At 46.9% G+C, this 15,781-nt stretch overlaps 1 protein-coding gene across 1 annotated transcript; it reads left to right on the top strand.

Annotated features, from left to right (window-relative positions):
* The first annotated feature begins 9,696 nt into the window (after positions 1–9,696).
* SEC61B (SEC61 translocon subunit beta) lies at positions 9,697–14,174 on the top strand. The gene is made up of 4 exons (XM_032975526.2): positions 9,697–9,828; positions 11,017–11,114; positions 11,673–11,777; positions 13,225–14,174. The coding sequence occupies exons 1-4, from the start codon at positions 9,826–9,828 to the stop codon at positions 13,310–13,312; spliced, it is 294 nt and encodes a 97-aa protein (XP_032831417.1). The 5' UTR covers positions 9,697–9,825; the 3' UTR covers positions 13,313–14,174.
* Positions 14,175–15,781: the final 1,607 nt, after the last annotated feature.

The raw sequence follows: 15,781 nt of genomic DNA, 5'->3' as shown, positions 1-15,781 counted from the left end.
ATCAGTGGGGGTGACGGGCGAGGCAGGAAGCGCCGAGAAGCCCTCCACAATAAAAATATGAGACATCCGCATTACCGTGTCAACCCATGCGCTTTACCCCGTATTATTTTGCAGGGAAATTTAGTTTTCAGGTCATACGGCGTACAGCCGTTTCAATGTGGGCAACAAAAATAATTGTCTGTGTTTGTGTTTCTCCCTTGTGATGGGACTGTGTAGGATGAACGTTGAGATGTATTAGGGGCACGGGGTGACCAATAAGGTCTGAATTGGTCTGTAATAAGGTAAACACCGATGAGGAGTTGACAGGTAAGGGGGCGTAAATGACGTCACGCACCTGGGGGATCGGGGGGGGGGTCAGACATTTGTGACGATGTGTGACGGGGGGGGGTGAGAAATGTGACGTCACATCAAAATGTGCAACTTTAAATAAATATAGACAACACGTTCTGTTTTCTCTTGCAACATCAGAGTGCAGCGCCACATGAATTACGCACTACAATGACAATAGTTTAAAGCGATTTGAAGCATGTTTTATTTTTTCGGGGGGGGGGGGGGGGGGCAGAGCTTTGTGACGTCATATTTGAGGATGGGGGGGGGGGGTCTGACTTTTTGTGACGCCGTGTGACGATGGTGGGGTGGGGGGGGGGTTCAAAAATCGTCCAAAATCGCGTGACGTCATTTATGGACGGCCTCTATGCATCCGGACCACAGCAGATAAGAAGCGCCCACACACAATGATGTAAGCTAAGTCCCAGTAACAGAGGCCAAATAGCCTACCGCACAACTGATAGGCATCGCGAGCCACGCACATTTGTTGGACAGACGGCGGCGACGTCAATACCAGAATCGCCTTGACACTGGGCTGCTTGTTGGACCGAGGGGAGCCCCTTTTGTCAATCCACTGCTGGATGAGTGCCACACCACCGTGCGGGTCGTGGGGGATATTTGACCATACTTCACCACGCCGGTACAATGGCGGGGAACGTGCGGTAGTCCTGGCATACGCTGGAAAATAGAAATTGACATTCCTGGCTCGTAACTCTTTTCTCCAAAATCCGGTGAAATGTTGGGATTGTGGTCTGGGGTATGGAGACCGAACGGATTAATTGATTTTAATTGATTTGAATTTATTTTCTCTGCGATTTTTTTGTCTTATAGTTACGTGCATTTTTTTATTCTCTCGATGTCAATGTATTTTTTTTATTTATTTGCTAAGTAGTGGGGGTTTAATGTTCGTATTTATTTACGGAAATGTATTATCCTTGTGCAGCTTTGTGCGATGCAATTGCATGAATGACGCTGCTATGTAACATTTAATTAGTATTATCGTAATTCACAGTACCTTTTGAGAATAAAAGACACGCACAAGTATATTCGAGTTGATAAGTTGGCCTGCACTGCCCTCTGCTGCCCGTCCACCTAAATCTGCAATAAAATAAAATCGAAATCCTTAACATAAAAAAGTTGGCAGTTTCGTGTGTGTCACGCCCCCCAATGATCCGATCGAAATCCCTAATTTCGATCGGATCATTGTGGTTTATCTCCATATATTTAAAAGGCAAAGTTGTGATTATTTGTGTCTGTTCAAAATGTTTAGCGCACTTCCCGACATGCAACAAACTTGAAATTTGCTATGTGGGTACTTTCCAGACTGTACACCATGCAAAAATTATAAAAAATACACTTTTTTTGTGGGGGGGGAGCTCAATAATGCATTTATTTTTTGCACGGCAAGTGAGCTGTGACGTCAAATCTGTCACGTGACCCGCGCACGTGGAAGCGTAACGCATTGTAGTGTAGTGGTTAGCGCGCTGCGCTACGAACCCGGCGACCCGAGTTCGATTCCCGCTCACGGCCACCACCGGTGACGATTATTTTAACCGGTCCTGGGCCTCCCCTAGGTCGACTCAGCCTCAAACGAGTAACTGCTGTGGTGTGCGAACATCGTCACTGGGGAGACAAAGGCGGCCGGACGTGGTGGATCCAAGTCCCGGGCGAAGCCGGGTTGTACAGCTAGTTAGTAATACATCGGCATGTTGCGACCGCCACTGTGTAGCATATTATTACGTGGCCAGGGACTCTATGAGATGATAGGACAATAGTATTGAGTACATAATTGTCAATAAGTAACGGCAAAGCAGTTATAAGCGACTCGCAGAATTGTACGCAGTTGCGTCTACAGAGTCCACGACTCCCCTGAAGGCATCGACACCTTCAGCGAGCGCGAGGCCGATCACACAACGCGGTTCCAATTCGACCCTCGATCGATGTCTGCGTCATCGCCGCACACGCGGCGAGTAACAAACAAGGGGCAAGTCCTTACTTACTAACAACTCCTTACTTACTAACAACTCCTTACTTACTAACAAGTACTTACTTACTAACTCTTTACTAACAACTCCTTACTTACTAACAAGTACTTACTTACTAACAACTCCTTACTTACTAACAACTCCTTACTAACAACTCCTTACTTACCAACAACTCCTTACTGACTAACAAGTACTTACTTACTAACAACTCCTTACTTACTAACAAGTACTTACTTACTAACTCTTTACTAACAACTCCTACTAACAACTCCTTACTCACTAACAACTCCTTACTGACTAACAACTCCTTACTTACTAACAAGTCCTTGCTTACTAACAACTCCTTACTTACTAACAACTCCTTACTCACTAACAACTCTTTACTAACAACTTCTTACTTACTAACAAGTCCTTACTCACTAACAACTCCTTACTCACTAACAACTTCTTACTTACTAACAAGTCCTTACTCACTAACAACTCCTTATTTATTAACAACTCCTTACTTACTAACAAGTGCTTGCTTACTGACAACTCCTTGCTAACAACTCCTTACTTATTAACAACTCCTTACTCACTAACAACTCCTTACTTACTAACAAGTACTTACTAACAACTCCTTACTAACAACTCCTTGCTTACTAACAACGCCTTGCTTACTAACAACTCCTTACTTATTAATAACTCCTTACTCACTAACTCCTTGCTTACTAACAAGTACTTACTAACAACTCCTTACTAACAACCCCTTACTCACTAACAACTCCTTACTTACTAACATCTCCTTACTAACAACTCCTTGCTTACTAACAACTCCTTACTTATTAACAACCCCTTACTAACAACTCCTTACTTACTAACATCTCCTTACTCACTAGCAACTCCTTACTTACTAACAACTCCTTACTAACAACTCCTTACTCACTAACAACTCCTTACTTACTGACAACTCCTTACTTACTAACAACTCCTTACTTGCTAACAAATCCTTACTTACAACTCCTTACTAACTAACAAGTCCTTACTTACTAACAACTCCTCTGTCAGTTTTCATTGCTGGAGGGGTTGCCCTCCCCCTACCTGAAAATCCTGGCTCCACCATTGGTGTCACAGTAATGCTATTTCCTTCCAGCCTATTAATTGGCCAAAACAACATTTTACACGAAAAAAGTGTATTTTTAATATTTAAAACATACATTTTAAAGTTTAATTATAACTTTTGAAAATATATTTCAACGTATTTTAAACTATATTCTTTGGGTCCTTCGGTAAAGCCACGTAGATAGAAAAAAAATCATGAAAATATCACGACGTTTCGATCGCAACGTAAGAAATCGTCATCAGGTGAAAAAGTAGCGAGAGAGCTGCTGAGGCATGATGTTATAAAGGTTTGAGGTGGGCGTAGCCCAAGGGTCATAAGCGAAGTGGGCGGGGCTAGTGAATAAATTTGCATGTAAATGTAAGGTCGGAGAGCTGAGCTACCTGCACGACGACGAAGCTGCGGAGGTGGCCCTTGTATTGTGAGAGATTAGCGTGTCAATGTAAGATCGTAGAGCCACCGCCACATCAAAGAAAACGAGCAACTGTGGCTGTGTTAGTGAGACATTTAACCTGTTAATGTAAATACATTTAACCTGTTAACGTAACACCAGAGTCGAGAATAACTACTAAACATCACAGCCAATTATGACTTAACCTGGTTAATAACGTCCTTCCAATGATTGCTCAGTTTTTACCCATCTTCTCGGTTGAAATTGTGTCTGTGTCTAAATATCTGGATGGCTTCATGAACGAATCTTTGCTGATAAGAAGTGGGTTTGCAGAGTACCTTCGTCTTGGAAAAATTAATTTCGTGTGTGCCCACAGCATTAAAACAATGATCAGCCACGGCTGAGGTATTGGTGCTACCGTGTTTCAGATCTGCCTTATGTTCACGAACACGGTCCGAGACATGCCGCTTAGTTTCCCCAATGTAACTACTGCCGCAGCCACAGCTTAGTTTGTAGACGCCGGGGTATTGCATGTCAGGGATCACATCCTTCACAGATGGGAACAGATCATGAATTTGATGTACTGTATTGAATCGAACCTGGATCTTGTGTTTGCTCATGATTTTGGAAATATTTTTGGTGACCCCTGCTATGTGTTGAGGTGCAGGCCGGTTTATTAATAAGGATTGTTGATAACTTACACCAGGGGTAGGTTCCCTACGCTGGGTCCTTCACGTGGACCCTCGGCTCTGTCTGTCCCTAGCTCAGCTAGCTCTTGGGCTCTCTCCCTCGAGTCGGATAGGGGGTTCAGCCAACACCGACCGACCGGGGAGAGCAGCACCTTCCACAACTACCGCCGACTTCTCTCCAGGCTCCCTCAGCTCTACCCCTCTGCTATCTCTTCAACCTCTCTCCATCCTGGGCTCCCACAACGACCCCGCTTTCATCATGGGCCCCACCTTCCCCCCCCCCCCCCGAGACATGACGTCATCGCACCGCACAGCGCGTATGACGTCACGTCCCCATACTACTCCTCTACATATGTATGGCAAGGTGATGGTTTTGATTGGTTCCTCAGATGGTTCTTTCCCAACGGTTGGGGCGATAGCTTTACGGATTGTGTAGTCAGAATATCCATTCATCTTGAGGGCTTGGTGTACGTGCTCCAGTTCACTGGCTAGGTGGTGATGGTCAGAAATACATCGAGCTCTATGGTGTAGAGTTTTGATGAGGGAATTCTTCTGGGATGGATGGTGGTGGGAGTCAGGTTTTTGGTAGGCATCCGTATGGGTGGCTTTCCTGTAGACAGAGTGTCCCATTGATTACAATTTTAATTTTAAAAAAATGTATCCGCTAAAACCCACCGAGAGAGAAACCATGATCAACCACAGGGGTGATTGTATCCCATTATTCACACAATTTTACTCATACAACTTTACCCTATTCCGTTGATTGAAATTGTAATTTGTTCGTCAGTGTACAATAACTATTGCAATGATTTTATAATGCCGTGTATTGGTTTGTTTTTCATGTTTTAAAGCAAGGCCATAGCCATGAAGTCAACATTGGGGGGCACCAAATCTTCCAGGCTGTCTGGGGGGTCCCAACCCAGAAAAATATCTAAATTTGAAAACGAATTTCCGGCCTAAAATATAAAAAATTCACTAACACGTGGAATTAACTTTTCATTTATTTTTTTACAATAATATCAAATAGTGTATTGTATTACATTGCTCTGTTTTTACTTTTTTACCATTTATTGTCTCATTGTATGTAATGGCAGAGATTAGGGATTAATAAAGTACAACCATAACCACAATCATATAAACATAAATCTATGCATTGATTTATATGAAGACAAGTCCAGATATTATGGCCAAGGTTCAGCAAATTGTTGTTTTTATTTGCATAGCATAGCAATTTTTTTCATAGCAATATATTGGGGGGTATATTTTGAGCATATTTGAATTTTGGGGTGATGTGCCCCCCCCCCCCCCCCCAATATATATTATAATTACGGCCTTGTTTTAAAGTATAAGTCCATCCGAAATTGTTGGTATCGTCCCCTCGCTGAGCGAGTGGTACATTCCGAACAGCCCAACAGCTATAGTGAGCAATGTGGATCAAAACAGATACCGGTAACGCGATTTGTTATTATTACAGATGTTCATTTGCCATCATCGGACTGACGTACATCAGGAATATTTCTACTGCAGGAGGAATCCGATGAGCTATGAAGCTCTTTTTCATAGACGTCCAGTAGCGGCACGGGGTCACAACGTTACAACAACAAACAGTACAACACACGATGGAAGTGCAATGTACCGGGATGTACAAACCACCCAAACGCATCTTGAGTCTTATCGATAAAAAGTTCGTGGTTTCGTGCGTGTTGTTTTCATTCGGGGATTGCCAGAAAGTGCCAGTTTTATACACCGTTTCTTGTTTTGAGTTTAGCGATTGATTCTACATGGCTCCATGCTATCATGTAAAGGGCCGTTCATAAATGACGTCACGCGATTTTGGACGATTTTTGACCCCCCCCCTCCTCGTCATACGGCGTCACCAAAAAAGTCAGACCCCCCCCCTCAAATATGACGTCACAAAGCTCTGCCCCTCCCCCCCAAATAAAACATGCTTCAAATCGCTTTAAACTATTGTCATTGTAGTGCGTATTTAATGTGGCGCCGCACTCTGATCTTGTGGGAGAAAACTTTTTTTTAAAAAAGTATATTTAATTAAGTAGAACGTGTTGTCTATATTTATTTATAAAGTTGCGCATTTTGATGTGACGTCACATTTCTCAAACCCCCCCCCCCCCCTCGTAACACATCGTCACAAATATGTGACCCCCCCACCTAGGTGCGTGACGTCATTTCACAAGGGAGAAACACAAATAGACGAATGTTCTTGGTTCTTTCGGTAAAGTCACGTAGGAGGGAAACAATAAAATAATTACGTGACTTTACCGAAAGAACCAAGAATATGAATCCCTGCAGTCACGACGAAAGCTTCAAGTCAAAATGGACGAATGTTTTTGCTCAATTTCCCCGCACAAGAATACGGGTAAGCCGCATGGGTTGTCGCACTTTACAGCACACGATGTACTTTATACAACTCGGCTATAGTACAGGGCGATGGTATGTAACAACGTTACACATCACACGTGTACTATATATGAGCTATAGCCAGCAGATAGTGTGATGTGTAATGATATGGCCCTCATGGCAGTACCGCGGGTTACCAAATAATACAAAATGAGCCGAGGCAATTAAATATGTTATTTCTGGGACACAATTTTTTCTCCAGCGATTGGAGGTAACCAATCAATCCGAAATCAGTGCCACACTCCGCGACGTCAAAAACGCCAAACATTAGCATTAAAAACATCCGTTATCGAAAAATTCAACTTTGTTTGAGTGCATCGTGTACAGCTCGTCGAGATGAGTCGATTGCCGCATCGCCGGCCGTCAACAGACTAGAAACGACTGCATCACGGACATCGTGCGAGAGCCGGGCTACTACGGTACCCGCCATGAGGTTCACGTGAACAATCTCATCCCCAACCCCAGCTTGTTATTATATAAGATCACGGCGGGTGACGTCACTCCACATTGGGCACACACACCCCCTCGTTAAAAATCATGAGCGGGTGACGTCACTCCACATGGAGCACACACCCCCTCGTTAATAATCATGAGCGGGTGACGTCACTCCATATGGAGCACAAACCCCCTCGTTAAAAATCAAGAGCGGGTGACGTCATTCCACATGGAGCACACACCCCCCTCGTTAATAATCATGAGCGGGTGACGTCACTCCACTTGGAGCACACACCCCCCTCGTTAATAATCATGAGCGGGTGACGTCACTCCACATGGCGCACACACTCGTTAATAATCATGAGCGGGTGACGTCATTCCACATGGAGCACACACACCCTCGTTAATAATCATGAGCGGGTGACGTCACTCCACTTGGGACACACACACCCTCGTTAATAATCATGAGCGGGTGACGTCACTCCACATGGAGCACACACCTCGTTAAAAATCATGAGCGGGTGACGTCACTCCACATAGAGCACACCCCCCCCTCGTTAATAATCATGAGCGGGTGACGTCACTCCACATGGAGCACCCCCCCTCTAATTAATAATCATGAGCGGGTGACGTCACCACACGGTGCGCCCCCTCATTAATAATCATGAGCGGGTGACGTTACTCCACATGGTGCACCCCCTCATTAATAATCCTGAGCGGGTGACGTCACTCCACATAGTGCACCCCCCCTAATGAATAATCATGAGCGGTGACGTCACCACACGGTGCGCCCCCTCATTAATAATCATGAGCGGGTGACGTCACCACACGGTGCGTCCCCTCATTAATAATCTTGAGCGGGTGATGTCACTCCACATGGTGCACCCCCCCCTCTAATGAATAATCATGAGCGGGTGACGTCACCACACGGTGCGACCCCTCATTAATAATCATGAGCGGGTGACGTCACCACACGGTGCGCCCCCTCATTAATAATCCTGAGCGGGTGACGTCACTCCACATGGTGCACCCTCCCCCCTCTAATGAATAATCATGAGCGGGTGACGTCACCATACGGTGCGACCCCTCATTAATAATCATGAGCGGGTGACGTCACTCCACATGGTGCACCCTCTCATTAATAATCATGAGCGTAACATAATATATATTTTTTTTTGGGTTAGATCGCGTAAATATAAAAATGTTGTCGTTAAACCCGCCACCACCCGACACAGCCAAATTAGTAAAGGAGGATTTCTCCACAAATCTCTCTGTCCGCCTGATGACGCTGGTTGCGATTACTGGCGAAACGTCGTACACTCAGATTGTTCAATGTTGCAGATTTACTCTCCAACGCACCGGTTAGTGCTGTACTCGTAACTAAATTGGCCACGTTCTGTTTACGTGACAAACCTTTTACATACTCTTTGGTTCTTTCGGTAAAGTCACGTAGGTATAAAATTAAAAAAAACAAATTAAATCACGACGTATCGGAAGCAACACAAGCGCCCGTCATCAGGTGGAACAGCCACAGTTTTTTTTATATATAAATAAACAAATACACCGTTTAAAACGAAATAAATTTATGCAAACCGACACACCTGATGACGACCGTTTGTGTTATGGTCGAAACGTCGTGAGAATTTGTATTGTTTTATATATATTTTATTATTTTATTGTTTCCCTTCAACGTGACTTTACCGAAAGAGCTAAGATTATGAATTACTGCAGTCACGAAAGCTTTAAATCAAAATTTAAATAAACAATTTGTTTCTTTTTTTATTTAAAGCTTTCGTGACTGCAGGGATTAATATCCTTGGTTCTTTCGGTAAAGTCACGTATAAGGGAAACAATAAAATAATAAAAATATAAAACAATAATTTTTTTATTTTATTGTTTCCCTTATACGTGGCTTTACCGACAGCCTGATCCCTTCACCTGATGAAGGCCGCTTGTGTTGTGGCCGAAACGTCGTGATTTTTGTTGTTTTATTTTTTTACCTACGTGACTTTACCGAATAGAACCAAAGAGTATGGATCCTTGCAGTCACGAAAGCTTCAAATCTAGAATTTACCGAAAGAACCAACAATATAATTTGTTTCCTGCTGTGGCTGTTCCACCTGATGTGACGGACGCCTGTGTTGTGATTTGATTTCTTTTTTATTTTATACCTACGTGACTTTACCGAAATAATCAAAGAGTATATGGATCCCTGCAGTCACGAAAACTTCAGGTCTAGATTAAACCTTTTTACTTAATTGTTTGACATTTAACATTTGTTCGCTAAAGCCTCCTGGCTACGCGTCAAACTCACGCAATATAAAAACAACAACAACAACTAGCGCGCCACGTGACGTCACTTCCCTTCGTCGCTGGCGTGTGCCACGTCTCACTTCCGCCGGCCCTCCTCCCACCCACCCCGCAGTCTCTCTCATCCGCCTCCATCTCGCGTCCCACACCGCCCTCCGCAACCCTACAACCATGGTGAGAGAGAGAGAGGCAGTATTGTTACGTATAGGTGTGCGTTAAAAAAATGTTTATTGGAAATGAAAGATTTTAACAGCGAGTGGTTCAGTTGTTTTGTGTGTGGAACGTTCGTCGCCGAGGCCTTGCTTGGTCGAGACGAGCCTACGGGCTTGCCTGGAAAGCCGCGCCGCCTTGCGCGAGGCGTTGGGCGGCGGCGGTGCAGACCAAAGAAACCCCCGAGTTGGGTTGGTGGGTGGAACTGCTTAAATTTAAATAATAGTTTTCACAACAACAATAACATTTGAGACGAATGTGTTGTTTGTGTGGTTGCAAGCACGGGCGGATGTTTGGTTATCGTATGTTCCAGATGTTATTCATTTCGTCTTACGCGCTGTGTGTGTACGTGTCGCTCTGACAAAAGCGTCCCATTATTTGAGTCATTTCGAGATTTCTAGAGCCACGTTGCCTTTAATTCGTCATTACAATTATCCCCAGGGTGCACTTTATAAACGAATTCCAAGTAAAAGCGAGTTAAGACGTAAAATAGTTTTAACTGGCCTGGCAATTAATCGCGGCGGCCTTAATCCAGCAGTGGATTGATCATGGCAGTTGCTGATGAATTATAAATATTTAACTGTCCATTAGTAACCATGAGTTAATGGTTAATAGAGGTGGGCTTGGGAAGGACACGTCATCATTTGTAAGTGGTGGACGATGGCCGATACTGGGGATCCTGTAGAAAGGGGTCTTTGGCCTACTCTTCCACGCCGACCAGACGTTTTGGAAGTGGGCGGTAGTACCAATACTTTACTCCCACCACATGTAAGCCTGTCAAATCGACTCGCTGTGATGTTGGTCAGCTTGTGTTCAAATTAAAAGCCACAGTGATTCCCTGCTCTAATGAGCATTGAGGCATTGGTGATCATCTCCGGTTTACAGCCCTGCAGAGCCTGTGCTGGAAACTCCACATTCCCATGGCGGAGGTCAGTATCTCCATAGGATGACCATTATCGACTATTCCCCCCCCCCCCCACAAAATGGTATATATTTTAGCGACCGCGGGGTGTATGATGGGCTGAGTCACCCTCCGCCAATGCATGCCTGCCCTTAAGAGGTGCTTGCTAACAGCGCTTTCCTACGTCGGTGTGTGAAGACGTTGTTGGGGTTGGGGGGGGGGCTAACCTCTCTTTGCCTTTTGTGTTGCAGCCTGGTCCCGCAGCGAGCGCCTCTACCGTGGGAGCTAGCGGACGATCGCCAAGCAGGGCGGTGTCCACTCGGCCCTCCGGGTCGTCCGTGCGGCAGAGGTACGACGGGTTGGGGGTGGCGGTAGAGGCAGTGCAGCAAGTGGTGTGGCGGCGACGCGGCACCAGCGGCTTTGACGCTCGTTTGCGGATCAGTTTAACACGTAGTAGAGGGCTTTCACGACCAATATCCATAATACAGGTTTTTTTTTTTGGTTAGATCACGTAATTATATATAAATGTTGTGTCGTGAAACTCGCCACCACCCGACACAGCCAATTAGTAAGGTTTTGTCACGTTAACGGAACATGCCAATTCGTTACTAGTACAGCACCACCAGTGTGTTGGAGAGCCAAGCCATGATTGTAAATGTTGTGGCTTGGGCCATTTCCCGGAACGTTAGCCTAAAATGTGTTTGTTATTAACAATGAAAATGCGCACCTTCTGCGCCACTTTGGGTGCCGGAGATCTCGCGGAATTAAACAAAAAAAAAGAGCCGGGCCATGTTATGCCGGCGTCACGGTCAAAAATGTTGCCATGGTTGATCAATTGAAAGCGCCACTAACTCATGCATGCTGTGATCTCTGTGCGATCCACCGAACCTAACTGGTGACCTCGCAGGAAGGCGACGAGCAGCGGAGGAAGTAGCGCGTCTCGCTCTACCTCTGCCGGAGGATCTGGGGGCATGTGGAGGTTCTACACCGAGGATTCGCCTGGACTCAAAGTGTAAGTGTGGTGGCAGACCCCCCCGCGGTGGTTCTGGCTGTCCGTAGACCCCCTCCATCGAATTATCTGTCCCGTCGGCATTGGGGTTGGTGATTGAATCAGAATCGGAGTATTTTATTTAAACTGGAGGAATCCAATGGGCTATAAAGCTTTTTTTCACAGATGTCCAGTAGTTTCACAGGTGTCCAGTAGTTTTGCAGGTGTCCAGTAGTTTTGCAGGTGTCCAGTAGTTTCGCAGGTGTCCAGTAGATTCACGGATGTCCAGTAGTTTCACAGGTGTCCAGTAGTTTCACATGTTTCCAGTAGTTTCACAGGTGTCCAGTAGTTTCACAGGTGTTAGTTTCACAGGTGTCCAGTAGTTTCACGGATGTCCAGTAGTTTCACAGGTGTCCAGTAGTTTCATGGATGTCCAGTAGTTTCACAGGTGTCCAGTAGTTTCACAGATGTCCAGTGGTTTCACATGTGTCCAGTAGTTTCACGGGTGTCCAGTAGTTTCACGGGTGTCCAGTAGTTTCACAGGTGTCCAGTAGTTTCTCGGGTGTCCAGTAGTTTCACAGATGTCCAATAGTTTCACGGATGTCCAGTAGTTTCACAGGTGTCCAGTAGTATCACGGGTGTCCAGTAGTTTCACGGGTGTCCAGTAGTTTCACGGGTGTCCAGTAGTTTCACGGGTTTCCAGTAGTTTTACAGGTGTCCGTTTGACAGCCGGTAAACCGGTAACTGTTTCGGAGTCGATCATTGCTGGCAGCAGCGCCCTCCGCGTGTGCCGTGCCGGTGCTCGCTAACGGCGCTTGCCGCTACTAGTCGCTGAAATGCTGCGCGTGCGAGCTTTGTCTTGTTTTTAGTCTGCATGCCTGCGTATCCCCGATGTGCATGGTTGTAGCTGTAGTGAACGTCCGTGTGAATGTTTCTGGGCGTGCGCACGCATGCGTGTTTGATTAAAAGAACGGAAGTGCCCCGGTGAGCTCGCTGCGCTACCAACCTTCCGACACGAAGTTCGATTACCGCTCGCCGCTGTCGTTGGTGGTGAATAGCTGGGCTTCCCCTAGGTCTACTGAGCCTTAAAACGAGTACTTGGTGCGGTGTGTAAACATCAGCATTGGAAAGGCAACGGGAGCTTGGCGTGGTGCTGGCCACCGACTCCCTTGTGTGCCATTGCGGCCTTAAGAAGCGCTTGCTATAACAGCATTACCCCCACAGATCTGACTTTGTGTATTTCCGTGTCTGTCTGTGTGTGTCTGTGGGCTCTTGTGTGTGCATATATGTGTCTGGACTTGCCTTTGTCTTGTATATTTAACCAGATGGATTTGCTGTGTGTGGCCATGTCTAAGTGTTTCTGTGTCTAAGTGTTTCTGTGCATGAGTGTTGCTACGTGTCTGCACGTATATATATGCCTATACACGTGTGTCTGTTGGTGTATGTGTGCCCACCCACCCTACCCCCACAGTGGCCCCGTTCCTGTGCTGGTTATGAGCCTGCTGTTCATAGCCTCCGTGTTTATGCTGCACATCTGGGGCAAATACACGCGCTCGTGAGCTGTGCTCCCCATAACCGCATCGACCAGAAGCCCTCGCAAGACACGCACAGCAGCAACAGCATCACCGGCAACACCAGCAGCAGCAACAGCAGCTGCATCAGCAATACTATCAAGAGCGACACCAGCAACAGCAGTATCAGAAATACCCCCCGCACCGCCGATGAGCACGGCTGGCTACGCACGGTGCGAAAGAAGTTCTACATACAACACCAGTAGCAACAGCAGTTATTTAAAAAAAAACTGTCAAATGGTTGAACTTGCACCACCATCAACCACGGAGGTCGTCACTGCCTGGTGTCACAATCACACCTCGCCATCTCTTCTTTCCTTCTGCCAGATCCCGCGGCAATTGCACATCTGACACCCTGACCTTCCAATGTCTGCTCTTCCAAGTCTCATCACCACACCAACCACATCTGGCTTGCGTTGTAATTTTACCACCGCCAATTCCATCGATCAATCACCAATCGCACCGTGACCAATTCGATCACTGCGCAGCGAGAAGCTTTTCCGCCGCCAACGTCTTCGGCGGGAATCGGGCCGACCGCCACCGTCGCTGGGGCCCGATTTGGCTGTTTTTTCTCGCCGGGGTTTTTTGGCGAATGACAAACACACACACAGTCGGCTCGGTCTTAAAAGCGTCGCGGTGGCGGCTCGTGCGTGTGTGAATCCCGTCGCGTTTTGGACCAAACGGACACCCGTTTAGCGACCCCCGTGTTCGTGATTTGAGCCCCGTTTTTTTTTGTTTGACGAGCTCGAGACGTCGTTGTAGACTCGCCGTTGTTGCAATGCTGTAATTAAATCGCTCTGTCGGCAGCCCGCCGTTCACCAAATAAAAACCAAAACACGTCACCGATGCACCTCGCCTCCGTCGGGTCCTACTTACCTCGCGCCGTTCAAAGCGGGGGGGGTGGGAGGTGGTATTCATCCAGCAGTGGATTGACTTGACCGTGGCCGATGATGGCTTCTAAATGTGACCGTATCTCAAGACGCTGTGCAGAAAGAGTGGGGCGTGTTTATTGAGAGAGGGTGGGGGGCGATGGTCAGTTGGGGGCAGAGGAGTGGAAGAATTCTGGACATGAACAGAGGGATGTGATATTCTTGGTTCTTTCAGTAGTCACGTAGAAGGGAAACAAAATAATAAAAATATAAAACAATAAAATTCTCGCGACGTTTCGACTGCAACAAGCAATCATCATCAGGTGTCAAAACCACAACAAGAAAATTTGAAAAAGTGGCTGTTTTTTAACGTTAGCACCACGGAGAGCGATTTGACAGTTTGTTCAGATGGACGAGTCCATCTATGTTCGGAAAAGAGGAGGGGGGAGACGAAAAATAATAGATGCGGTCTGAAAGCCACCTTAAGCGTGATCAATTAAGACCCGAAATGGTTTATCAAATCCTTCCAATGATTGCTAAGCCAGAATCCATCTTCTCGGTTGAAATTGTCTCTGTGTTTGTATATGTGGATAGCCTCATGAACGAATCTCTCATGGTAGCCAGATGGCTTGCAAAGAACCTCTGTCTTGCAAAGAACCTCTGTCTTGGAGAAGTCAATGTCATGTGAACCTACTAGAGGGATGTCAGTCTACAGTACAAGCGCTCTGTATGTGGAACTCTATACGAGCCTAGGTCCCCATGTATCACTTCTGAGTGTGAGCCTCTTACCCGAGTCGAACGGTTCTCTGCGAATCGACGGTGAGTCTGTGGGTCTGTGTGTGAGTATGGCAAGGAAGCAGACGGTCGTAGGCTGAGGGCAAGAGAGGAAGGTTCCGAGAGCCGAGTAGACTTGCACAGGGGCAAGGAGTTAACAGCGCGAGCGGCTGGACCGTGTAGACGGCGGAGGTGAACAAGGCCGACCTCCCTCGGAAGTTCCTCGGCCTGCAGAGAGAGAGAGAGAGACGGCCGCAACTCGCGGGAATGTGGAATTCCCACCGCTGCCTTGGCCATCACCCCCCACTGCTTGGGTTTGGCAGCGCGGGAAGACCCCATTTTTTCTGAACGCGCTCAAATGCTGCAACCACGCGCTCCTTCCAAAAAAAAAGGCACTGGCACGGATTGGGCGCGAGGTGGCGGCTTTGGCCACGGCGAGGAAACCAGCCGCCCTGTGGACCGTGGAGGAAAGCCTCGCGGAGACTCGAGACGCCTCTTTTTTTTTTTAAAGGAGGGTCCTGGCCAAGTCTTGTCCGCATTCGGGAGAGCGGTGGGCGTCGGGCGATGTTGCTACTGCAGCTGTTGCTGCAAGCAGGTGGGGAGCGGTGGTGTAGCGGTTAGCGCGCTGCGCTATGAGCCCCCCGGCGACCCGAGTTCGATTCCCGCTCAACAGCCAACACCGGTGACAATTATTTGAACCGGTCCTGGGCCTCCCCTAGGTCAACTCAGCCACAAATGAGTTCCTGGTGCAGTGTGTGAACATCGCCACTGCGGGAGATAAAGGCGGTCGGGCGTGGTGCTGGCTACCCAAACC

The sequence above is a fragment of the Petromyzon marinus genome, chromosome 56 (genome assembly GCF_048934315.1).
Source record: "Petromyzon marinus isolate PM22_M1 ecotype Great Lakes invasive population chromosome 56, UKy_Petmar_22M1.pri1.0, whole genome shotgun sequence".
In the NCBI taxonomy this organism is placed as follows: domain Eukaryota; kingdom Metazoa; phylum Chordata; class Hyperoartia; order Petromyzontiformes; family Petromyzontidae; genus Petromyzon; species Petromyzon marinus.
The sequence above is the reverse complement of the archived record's forward strand: the minus strand, read 5'-3'. Positions and strand labels throughout refer to the sequence as shown.